Source organism: Aulonocara stuartgranti, assembly GCF_965226115.1.
Source record: "Aulonocara stuartgranti genome assembly, chromosome: 22".
NCBI lineage: Eukaryota > Metazoa > Chordata > Actinopteri > Cichliformes > Cichlidae > Aulonocara > Aulonocara stuartgranti.
The window spans coordinates 18,113,776-18,126,264 of NC_138957.1; the positions used below are offsets into that span (position 1 = coordinate 18,113,776).

Sequence of the window (12,489 nt, forward strand, 5' to 3'; positions counted from 1 at the left end):
GGTGTCATCAGCCTAACCAGCTATCCCTGTTCATTGGCCACATCAATCTAAGGCAATAAATGGTTCTGAAAGCCAAATAACCATCACAGCAGGAAACGCAGGAATGATACATGACAGGGAGATTCTTGCACTGTAAAACGCCAGTTTCCTCCCAGAATGAACTTTTACTTTTATGTCACTTCAGCACTTCGATTTATTGTATACCTTGGGGGTTTAATTGCTTTACAGTATATAGCTGAGTGATTATCGTTAGTGATGTTCACCCAAGATGATCATTTTCTTTACAATTTCAAACATAATTGAAGGGTTTAATAAAAGATGGCTGACAAGGCCAGTTCTATGGCAGCATTGGTGAAAACCCCAGGAGTTCATTTCTAAGGCGTTTCACTGCGGCTATGAAATACTATTGAAAAATGTCCTGTCAGATATCAAATGAAAATAGGACACATTTAAAGGACTACTTAAAATGCGATTTAGCTGATGGTATATAATGAATGAAAGAAAAGGTGTAGGTGAATTCATACTGCCAACAAGCTGCCCGTTTTTAAGTCGTAGCACAAAGGGTGGCAGCAGTTGTTCTTGGATGTTTCCCAATAGGAAGAATGGAACAGGCGTTCTGCCATCACCCTGTTTTTAGCCATGAAATCAATACACACGAACAGAAGAGCTGCTTTCTGGCAAAGACTGGTCTGCATTTGGATGGAGGCATGAAATCAGCATGGAAGTGAGAGCATCTAATCAGGAAAATAGTGTTATCACCAGATAAGACCGTCTGAGATGAGGCTTATTAGATTATACTATGTATATCCGCTCAGTCTATATTAAACATGTCAATTACCATTTCCTGATTTTACTTTTAAAAACATAGAAATATATTTAGATGTTTAAACTTTCTAAAAGTATTTTTAAATCCTGCTTATCAATGTGTTATTTAAGGTCTTTAGAAATGATGTGAAAAAATCTGCTGAAACTGTCGATGCATTAGTTGTTGTTCATCCAGCTTTTTTTTAATGTGTGGGTATGAATTAATATTATCCATATACATATATTAATATCTAAAGGGCTTTCAAATGCTTACGCTTATACTTTAGTGTAAGGATTCAGAATATGTTCAGTGTTCAGAGGATGATTTACACATAATCTAGGTCAGAAAGTGCATTTCATGATTGCACTCATCTTCTTCAAGTGCACTTCTTGAAGTACAGACTGAATCCTCCAGAGCATACTGTGGGGTCCTTTTGATTCTTGAGATTGCAATTTATTTGCAAGACGTCAAAAAGGCGCTCGTTTGCATCCTGCATATCCGAAGACATTTGCTCAAGTCGACAATCCATCGGTCCAGACAGACTGCTGATCGACGTGAGCATCACAGGAAACTCTAAGATGGCAAGGATACTAGTGTTTCTATCCCTTGATCATTGGTCAAATATTTGCCTGCATCTATTCGGTTTAATCACCATGTAGATTTGGTCCAAAGTACATCTAAGCATTTGGGATTGAATGCTAAAAAGCCGACATCTGTGGCTCTCAGCTTCATCGCTAAAAATCACTTTCACTATCCTTTTACGTTATGAAGCATTAGGTTGCTGCTTAACACCTAATCACACACATTCTGTCGTGATCGATGTGAGTACACAAAACCTGAACAAACACTTGACTCGAAGATGTTCCTGCAAGGTTCAGTTTGAGACAACATTTCCCAACAGATCGCGTCTGTGGTTTATTTTAGGCTCTTTATAAAGCCTGAGCGATCAACAGTTCTGGGCTTAGGTTTGTTGCAAAGGAATGAGCCGACTGGTAAAAACATACACTGCCGCTCCTCTTCTCTCTATAAAAAGGGTAATAAAAGGCTCCTGGCTTACAGTAGCAGTTCATTAGTCAGACGGGCAACTGCAGGTCAGTCCAACCAGGGCCCCGATCCCGATCTATCAGCAACAAGCTCTGTAACACTAACTGCTCTTTACAGCCTCAGTCCCTGCTCTATTGCCTGTAACATGGTTTGTTTAGCAATGTATTAACTTTTTTTTTCATTGCAACATGTAGAGCAGCCAAGAGCAACTTTTGCAGTGTAGCGGCAGTGTGCAATGGTGTGAGTAACGGTATGCTGTGTGTGTGTGTGTGTGTGTGTGTGTGTCTGTATGTGTGTGTGAGAGAGGCTGTGCATTGGGGTTTGTTTGCCAAATGGAAATGCTTAAAGCAAAACGCTCTGACAAAACACAATTCCACTGATACAACATAAGAAAGAACAATGTAATCTGTTTTGCTATTCATTTATCAAACTATCCATCCATGATGACACACACATGTGCACACACACGCACACGCAGAAACATATACATGCACAAAGATTAGGACTGAGTCACAGCAGATAGAGCCTGGTTGGAAATAATCTCTTATCATCATTGCACAGCCTTTTGTGATCGCATACGACATGATTGCCTGCTTTGGATGGGCATGACAGATGTGTATACCATTGCTACTGTGCATGGGCACTTAGGCAGAGTGGCTGGGTGTGTGTGTGTGTGTGTGTGTGTGTGTGTGTGTGTGTGTGTGTGTGTGTGTGTGTGTGTGTGTGTGTGCAGGTTACATCTGTGATTCTACTGTCTGTTGTTATCGCTCTTGGCTCACAATGGGCTCACCAACTGCTTTTCGCTAACAGGGCCCAGTAATCGCGGATGGGGAAATAGTATCCACCATGTGCGGACGGCAAATGGACAAAGGTCTGATGTGTATCAGAGACTGCCGAGCAGAGATGTGCAGTGTGGCACGTGGATGCACGCTGGAGTCGGCTACCTGAAACAAATCCTGACGGTTACATTTTCAGTGCTCATTTTCAGCACATGTAATAAGTCAAAATGTAATTATATCAATTACAAGAAAAACATGCCAAACCACAATGTTTGATGGCCACAAAATATAAACTGCACACAAAAGAAATGGAAGCATGATATATTGTTCAAAAAGCTAATATACAATACTGTGCAAAAGTCTTAAGGCAGCCCTCGTTTATTTATATTTTGCTAGGAAAATAGAGGAAAGTAGTCTTCAAGTAGTCTTCAGGAATAGTCTTCCAGGCTTCTTGAAGGGCATTCAAAGTTCTTGAAAGACCTCCAGAAAGACTAGAGAACTATTGCTCACAACCACTTTAAAAATTAAACACCAGCACCGAGAGTGCACTGGTAAAATCAATATATTAACTTATTTAACGAGACTGATAATCTTCCACTGCGTTGCTCTCTTGCTTTATCTGCAGCACACGAATTACTGTTTTTGTTTTTTGTGAGGGGGGGGGGGGTTCAGATCCTTTATAACTGTCCATGACCTGTTCCTTTTTAATGGACTATCAGCTTAATTTGTATGGAACATGATTCAAATGCCCCCTTTTATGTGAGAGCCCGAAGCAGAAAACTCGATATCCATTATCTGTTATTAGGTTTTATGTTTTGTTGAGCTAGCTAACGCAAAGCCAAGTCGAACTTGCTTCATAGTACATAGTCCTGCCCTCTTAACTGGTCAAGTGTGCTGGGTTATCAGCAAGTAATACACATTTTCTTGCAATAACATGTTTTTATATTATCTTTGTTAGTGCAACAGCAGTAGCTGATCAAGTCTAGTGTGTGTGTGTGTGTGTGTGTGTGTGTGTGTGTGTGTGTGTGTGTGTGTGTGTGTGTATGTGCAGCCATGATAGAGAAAGCCTGCAAGACTATCTGCAAGTGTAGATGGCGATTAAGCAAGAAAGGCTATTATTCTTTGGCGTGAAGTGGCTGAAAACGTCCACCTGTATGAAGTCACTTTCTCATGGCGGGCATACTTTAGGCCAGGTCACACGACTGTGTACCCACATGCGTGCATCTCCTCCCAAGACGCAGGCAATATTTTGTTGGCTTTTTGGCCAAGAATTACACGAGCTTTAATGTAATTACAGGAGCAGAAAGGACAGACTCTCTCTGCTTATTGCTCTTTGCTGGGTCCCCTTGAGAGAGCGACAGACAGGGACATGCACAGAGTATTTGTCCAATCTCTAATGACAACAGCACACCCATTCCACGGTAATCCTTTCATTTCTGTCCACTCACGGGAGAAAGACAGGGAGGTGAATGCGATGTCTGTGAGTATGTGTGCGTACGTGAGGGGGTGGAGGATTGATGAGGAGTGAGAGAAGCGGACAGTGATGGAGTGAGGGGATGGAAAATTTGCAGGATTGAGGCATAATAACAGCTGACAAGGGCGATATTGGGCAGAACACAAGTCATTATTTAAAAAGGTCATCTGCAGTAGTAGGACCTTGGTCACGGTCTGCTTTTTGGGGGGGTTAAAGACGAAATAATTACAAGAGAAGGAATTTTATGTGTGTCACCCTTGCATACATACGAGGCCGTTTAGTGATGGAAATTCTCCAGACGTGCCGCAGCAAGAAACCTCTCTTGGGGTTGGTAACCATAAGCACGCAAACACATATTTTCCTGGTCCTCTTTAGAGGTCTTGTTTGCAGAAAACAGGATCAATAAATAGATTAGAACATCTTAAGTATTATTTGGAAACCTAAAAAGTGCAGAAACCATCGTGCGCACGCCACATTTGGGAGCTAAGAGTGACTTTTTAAACAGTTTGCAGTACAGTAGCAGATAAACATTTGCTGTGCTAATTGCCTGCGCAAATGGCTTGGCTGGTGATCAGTGGCAACTTTATAGATGCACCAGCAGAGGCAGCCAGACAGACTGACGTAGTGTTGTGCTCAACATGGCAGCAGCCATCTTGTCAGTGTTTTCAGCAGCACTGAATAAAGATGAGAGATTTTCATCCATTTCCCAGCTTTTTAAACTTGTATTTTTTCTCCGGTTTAGCCGCCTCACGCTATATCTCCCTTAACTCGTCCTCCTCAAGTCACTATTTTCTGCCTCTCCCACCTCCCCATTGATCCTCCCACCCATTTTCTACCTCCTGGGTGTCCGTCATTCAGCTGTACAGTTTGTACTGAAATTGTTTGTTTAATGTTAATGGCAACCAGATGCCTGGTTTGCCACCTTTTGGAGTCATTGTGCATCTCAATGACAGTAGAGTCATTGAAGAAAGAAAGAAAAAGATGAGTAAGGGGGGCATGCCAACAGATGTCTCATCATAGCATCTGCTGCGAAAGCACAATAGGAAGGCATAAAGAAAGGAAGATTAAAATTTGACAATGACAAATTAATTTGAAAACTAATTGATTATCACGAGCTGAATTCATTAACGCTTTTACTACACCACCGCTCCGACTGGCTGTAATTAAGATGCAGTGAAGTCAGAGCGACGTATGCAGATTTAGATGCTGGATTCATTGTTTAAGGTGACACACAATGCTAGAGTATATTTAGATATAGCGACAGATCATTATTGGGGTTTAGTGTTTTTGGTAAAGACGGTTACCCAAGTGCTTGCACTGATATATACTCGCATATGCCCATTTATGGAACACCAAAATGATTGCACACACTACAGCACAGTCCACTGACTACAACATCAACAATCTTGGACTAAAAAATAGGCTACTTGGCTCTATATGTTCTATTTCAGTGTGCTAATAAAGATCTAAATTAACAAGAATATACTTTTAACAATGTGATGCCTGATGCCTTTAACAGCAGCAGTTTTGCTGTGTTCTATTTCAGTGGAAGGCTCCAGTGTAATTGCCTGATTTTAACAATATCAGCGCGGGGTGATTCAGTCCATCACCATTCGGTCAATCACGTTCACCAACCACAGAGATATACATAAGTACCTCCACCCACACATCCAGTGCACAGACTATTTCCCATCCTTTCCCCAACCTCCAGCAGCACTCAAGTGCAAACACACATTCTGATTGCTTTGCAAGCAACCAACAGGACTTGCTTAGAGTGCTTTTACAATGGAATTACGCCGCTGCCTCTCACGTGATTAGCCTGATTGGGTCAGCGCATCGGGCATAAAAGCAGCATGAAAGCGCAGACAATATATACAAGACCGTGCAAGCTCTCTTACGCCATCAAATTAGCAACACACAAGCACAAACAATAAGAATCCGTCAAACATGCTTTAATCTGCACTAGGCAAATGCAAGCTGCGGGCTCTAATTTGTTTTTGCCACACTTGAACTCGCTCATTGAATTTTAGTGGTCAAAACACCAGCAATGTCAAATACAGCATTGTGCAATTAAGACATTAGAAAGGAGGTCTGTGTGAAGCAATGTACCAGATAAAAGAAGAAGTCAAACAGGGCTTTTTTTCTCTTTGTAAGCTTTGGAATAACATCTGGGAGAAGCAGAAAAGTGTGGTCAAAAGGTCAGGTCCATTGTGATTAAAAAGTGTTGGTGTATAAGAGATGGGCACAGGGAACAAGTAGTTCTGAAAGTTCTGGAGTGTGGATGCTCAAAAAAAAGGCATTCTTTATTGTCTTTCATGCAAACTTTGCATCCTTTGACAAATATTTACATTAATCATTCAGTGTATTTAAGATGCATGGTACAAAAGATTTTTTAAATGATTTTCCAAGGCTTTTCCTGGCTCACAGTAGGTCCTTAGGGGGTAATAACATGGTAGTAAGCATGATTCTAGGGATAACAGACAATGAGCGTGCTATCTTTCTTTGACAGAAATCATTCCATTTTCTTATTATTTCCAACCATTTGATAGTAAAAAAAATACAACAGGGAGGAGACTTAAATCTGTCAAGGAAAAGCCCAAATTGACGTTGCATAACTCGGTCTGATGAACCCGCGGGTCCATTTTCCTTTTTCCGGAGATGAACAACACTTCATGTCTAACTGCTCAAGTGACTACAATATCCTGACCTCAGGCAGTGCTGCAGGGGTGCCAATCGACAACAGCCGTGACCATATGTAGGCGTGAATGCGCTGCATGCCTGTTTGTGTGTTTCATTTATGCGAAATATTCTATGTGTCACAATATCTGTTGTAAAGCCAGCTTCGGGGCGCGTAAAGAGCCTTTCATCAAGAAAGTTCACATTTGCTATTTGTCTCGCTCAAGCCCTCCAGGCCACTGGCAGGCTGACTCAGACAAAGGTCAGCAATTAATGCTCAGATTTGGCATATTTATTAAACTGTGACCCATGCTTCTTTCATTTTGTTAAATCACAGTGTGAAAACATTCAAATAAAGAAAACACTGTGATCAATTTCTGAGGGGATATACGTAACACAAGATCTTTGGAGCCTGTTACGGATCTATTATGCATACCTCATTACATGCAGTAATTGCTTTCTCTCTTTTTTTCTTTTTTCTTTTTTTTCCCAAATAGCCATTAAAGTACTTGCCTGACAGAAACAATGCAAACAGCATTACATTAGGATCCAATATGAATTAAGAGGCTGGCCATTTCCTCTTCCTGCACAGAAGATGATATAATCCTATTTCGGGATCTCCATCTAACAGCCCTACGCATCTCTTTCCCTCTCGCCTCACTCTCTGATTCTCCCCTGAGATCCTGTTCGTTCTATGAGAAGGGCCGCTGCGCATTGATCCCCACTATCTGTGTCGGGTCAGTGAATACAACCACACTCAGCACTTTCTATATGCCCAGAGAGCGCCAGAACTGCCACATGCTGCTTTTCCCTGCTCACGCTGAACATTCACCCTCTCCCAGGAATGGTGACAGGCAATCTTTGCTGACCCTCCCAGGTCACCACTTTGGCACTAAATGCTGCAGGTGTCACACATTTAAATAACACATGGCATACATCAGACCCCTTTTGAAAATACAAGACTTTTAAAGGTGGAACTTCATTTGTATGTGTAAGGTTATTATACAAAGAATCTTAAAGCTGAGTTCAGCGTGTGAAACAGTAAGTTCATTGGATGGTACTCTAAGAGGCTCTCCCCCCAAATAACTACAAAAATAAATGGCCAACAAAACAAACAAAGAGCTGTTGCTAAAACAAATTTTCCTCAACCCCACCAAGAGTATCAGCATTGAACCAGCTCGCTTTGACTCAAGACCTATGCTTAGCAGAACAGTAACCTCCATTATGAAAATGGCTTTTCACTGAAAACGTAACTTCTTGTGACAAAATGACAGAATGCCTTACACACACTAAGCGGGGGGTGGGGGTGCTCAGCATCCCGTGGACAAGACTACTGTACTGTGGTTTCGGGCTCGCCATCACAAGCTTAAATGTGACATGTCGCATTTAGCCCTCTGAGAAGAAAAGGGGAAGCGGCTTATACTGCAGCTGTGTGCGGCGTCTCTAAACATAGGTCACTTCTAGCAGAACAGAAATAGCTGTATACTGTACGCGGTGCACTGGACACGGTCAAGATGCGCATCTCAAACTGCAACAAACTCGTTGTCGTTGTGTTTCTACTGATGAGTTCACTCTTCGCTGTAAGAATATAGGTATCAAAGTCCAGCGATTACCCTAGAGTTCTAAGTGTGTATGAATGAATTATTTCAAATTCACAACGCTTCACTTAGAATTTTCACGGTATTAACCTTTGCCTTGTTGATTTTATAGCTTTTTGTCTCATACGATTCAAGCTGAATAAAAGTTGTCACTGCAATTCAAAAACTTTCCATCACCGTTCTGCTAAAATGGGATATTTCCCTGAGTGGCCCCTCTCAAGGGCCTGTCACTCATCCTATAAGCCGGTGAACTAGCGTAGCTTAGCCTAGAACCCTTTCATTGCCCAAAGTCTCCCTTCCATCCTCTTCCAGTGCCTCCTGTCCTCTCCAAAGCTTTGATCCTCTAAGCCTGCAGAGTTACAGTATCAGTCCATGGTTACACTAAAAATCCACACTCACACATCTAGCTGCAGTAAAGGACCAACTCCTGCTCCACCGCTAAGCCTTCTAGTTGATATAATCCATCCTGCTTCTTTTCTACCTCAAATGCTCTGTTTTTTTGTTTTTTTTAAGTAAGGCTGTGTTTTCATGTGAAATTGTCTCAGCCTGCTGAATTGTCTGTGCTGCTGAAACATCTCAAGAGTTGGTTGTCAGTCTGATCAGACTAATTTGAAACCACCAAGGCAGAATATCTGCTCTACTTCCATTAGCTGCCTCTTCAATCCACCAAACACTAGCTCACCAGCCTCAACTCTGCGGCCTTTTACTGCAGGACAGCTCCTGAGTGCCTCACTGTCATGTACACCACCACCACCCAGCCCCACACTGCACAAGGATGGACCAGGCCTGCTCAGTTAACCCATGGCTCCACTGACAGGGGATAAAGGGATAAAGAGCCTGTGCTCGGGGACTGATTACTTACATCTGCAGGGCTAAATCCCAGTGCCCACACAAACACAGACACATGTGTACAAGCACAACGCAGGCACACACTTGGCCTGCTGCTAGCTGCAACAAACGCACTCATGCATGTATTATTTTCTGACAAGCATGTGCTTGGTGGAAAGTTGGGTCCATCCCTTTGTTTGTGAGTGTGTGTTTAGGTCATTCGTTTGTGTGTAAGTTAAAAATGATATTGCAAGAAATGTACAATGAAAACGCATATATAGGCAATAGCACAACCATCACGGATGTCACATTATTGGTCCTATAAGTGAGTCAGCGGGTGAAAGCAATATAATCAGCACTACAGTGATATCCCCCTCCCAGGCAAAGGTCTTCTCTAGCTGTACATGCTTATTATTGTTCAGACACAAACAAGTGTTCACAAACAATAATAGCATCTTATATCTTCAGATGTTAGTGGAATCATATTTTCCCCAAAGTCTCAGTTTCTTTATTTTCTGCAAACATACAATAAGAATATTCAGTAGCGGTGATATGCTTCAATTTGCACTTGGCCTCTTGTTTACTTTAACCACAGCGTCCTGAGCCACATGATTCCACATGTAAATATACTATAAGCTATTTGGAGGACATTCTTTTTCTCTCTTTTTTAATTTTATTTTTTCCTAGTTTTTACAACCAAGGATGCCTGCAGTCTGTTAGCAGCTTAACAACGCATTTATGAGATCTGCTGTTAAAAGAATAATACAGAAGTTTCACTGCTGGCATCTAATAGTCTTACTTAGTCGTTTTCAAAAACATGACCAGAACTTGGGAGTTTCATTTGCCCCATCTGGGAAAACCACCCTGAAATGCCATTGGGTTTTTATAGAGCAATGGAGTTTAGCCTTTGGCCACAAAGTGATCAAATAAAAATGTTCTCATGCCTTCCCAGTATTAGAAAGCTGGCATCACTACCAGACATTTCCAGCAAGCATGTGTCAGGCTGGCCCACTGACCTCTTGCTTCCAGCTCATCTTTCTCTCCAGGGGAATAGAAGGAGAAAAATCATAACTCTCATAACAGCACATTAATCCCAAGGTCTGAGCACATGCGCCTCTGAGGGCTTACCCCTGTCAACAGAGATGCGCGTGCTCTTTCACATGGACACACCTGTGCCCACACGGTAAGGAAAACCTGCTGATTTCTAAGGCAGCGGGACAGGTGGCACAATAAAACAGATCTGGCTCGACCTATAAAACAGATGAATAGAGTTGCAGTTCATTCAACCTCTACTTGTCTCGCTGAAATTCATAGAAATTTGACAAACTATCAAGGAAGCAGGTTGATGGTAAATTAAACCCCTCAGCTGCACAGTGTGCGCTCAAAAGCATAGACGTTACTTAAGCCTAAAGGACCACTATACTGTTGAGTCAAATAACTGAAGTGTAAATAGATTATGGAGAACAAGCTATTGTCTACACTTTTGGCAACTTCAAGAGGACTTCAGCTGGAGTTGTTAGCGTTATCAAATAAATTGATCTTAATTTGGAGCTTGAACACTGTGATGTTCTGCTCTTTTCAAGGGTGCCAGGATTCAGGAGAAATCGTACAACCAATTACCGCCATCTTCAGGCACGAGGAGAACCAGCCCCTTTAATCGTTAGAAAGCTACACTGATTCATGACTGAAAGCCCGCTTATAAAGTGGCCACTGCAGAAACAAAGATCGGATGCTGTGATTTAAAAAAAATTTAAAATAAAAAACGTTAAATCACTGGTTGGTGATGGCGAATAGCAGAGATTGCAGTAACCATTAAAGCATTGAAAAGTGTGCCTCTAGAGTACCCAGATAAAGCAGAGCCTTGTGATGGCACCTTGCATTTTAAATGCCCTATCAACTACCAGCGACAGCAGCTAAAATGAGGAGGACGAGGCAGACACGTACATCATGTTCGTGAGTGTGTGTGTGTGTGTGGGGGGGGGGGGGGGGGGCACACCTACAGTTGACTTTTGCGCACTGAAGAAGAAAAAAACACCTTCGCCAAAAACAACGAGGCTTCGCAGATGCCAAGCATAACAGAACCCCTTTGGAGGGACACTCGGTGGAGCTCTGCGGGGCAATGCGCGCGCCATACACACGTGCACAAGCTGACTGTTCGCGCGCGCGCCCCCACATAGGCAAATACACACATACAAGCCATATACAAATGTTTCAAGCACGCCCGAGCCAGCCGGCGGCAGCTTAGTGAGCAGATTTAGTCTGCATGTTTACCTCGGTGTCGTATATTTTGGTGATGAGTGAGAACGAGTACTTCCCGGACTCCCTTATGTGTTGGATGGCCAGCTGAACCGCCGGCTCGATTCCTTGGCTGATGCTGCTCATCAGGGCCGACTCGTTCATGGGCATAAGAACCATTATGGGCAAGTTTTCCCCGTCCCTGGTGAACCAGCTGTTGTCCTGTCCGTGTTTGGTGCGGTCGTTGCACACCTTGGTTAGAGCAGGGTGAAATAGCAAAACAGAGAGGAGCAGACATCCCGTCGGGAGGAACATCTCCCAGCCGCTGCAGTCCCTCCGGGCTGGAGCCATGCTACTGTACAGGGTGACCAAATGAAATCCCACCGTGCCCTCACTGCTCGGGCATTGCAAATTCGGGCTCGTCCGGGATCCTCACGCGCCCGTCCGTCAAGGAGATATGAATTCAAAACAGAACAGACGCAAAAGCCGCAGCAGCCCCTGCAGTGAGCAAACTCGTCCCGTGGATTACGACTGCAAACTGAGAAAATATTTCTACTGTGTAACCGTGCCTCTGTGAGAATATTCCAAGGGCGCAGAGATTCGCTTTGCAGAGGGAGAGCTACTGCCTCTCGGTGTCCGTCATCCAAACGATCTCCTGTCCAAACAACCCTCTCATTCTACAACCCCCCCTTTTCACCTTTAATCTGAACCACTTGTATAAAGAACAAAAACTGTTCTGAAGGATGCCCCCCCTCCCCCCCTAAAAAAATAATTTAAAAAAAATCTGGCAATTTCGGGATACAAATTAATCACTCGTGTTGACAGTTCTTGCAGATACAAAATCAACTCCGAAGTAAATTCCCAGCCAAGAGATGCCAACTGTGGGCATCCCCACCAAATACGGCGCTCAGGCGGACAAATGTCAAGATAAGGGAGGGAGATGGGGGGAAAAGACTAAAAACAAACAAGGCTGATGCTGAAAGCTTGACCGCAGAGGTCTGGGGAGGAGATGTCGAGAGCGTCTGCGTTGACAGCCTGTGGGACTGTGAA

At 43.0% G+C, this 12,489-nt stretch overlaps 1 protein-coding gene across 1 annotated transcript in view; it reads right to left on the reverse strand.

Moving 5' to 3' along the window:
* gabbr2 (gamma-aminobutyric acid (GABA) B receptor, 2) overlaps nucleotides 1-12,183 on the reverse strand; it is a 200,176-nt gene extending 187,993 nt beyond the window's left edge. The window contains exon 1 of the mRNA XM_082522355.1: nucleotides 11,476-12,183. Within this exon, the coding sequence (XP_082378481.1) occupies nucleotides 11,476-11,790 (315 nt within the window). The 5' untranslated portion in view covers nucleotides 11,791-12,183. The remainder of the gene's footprint in view (nucleotides 1-11,475) is intronic.
* Between the last annotated feature and the right edge of the window lie 306 nt (nucleotides 12,184-12,489).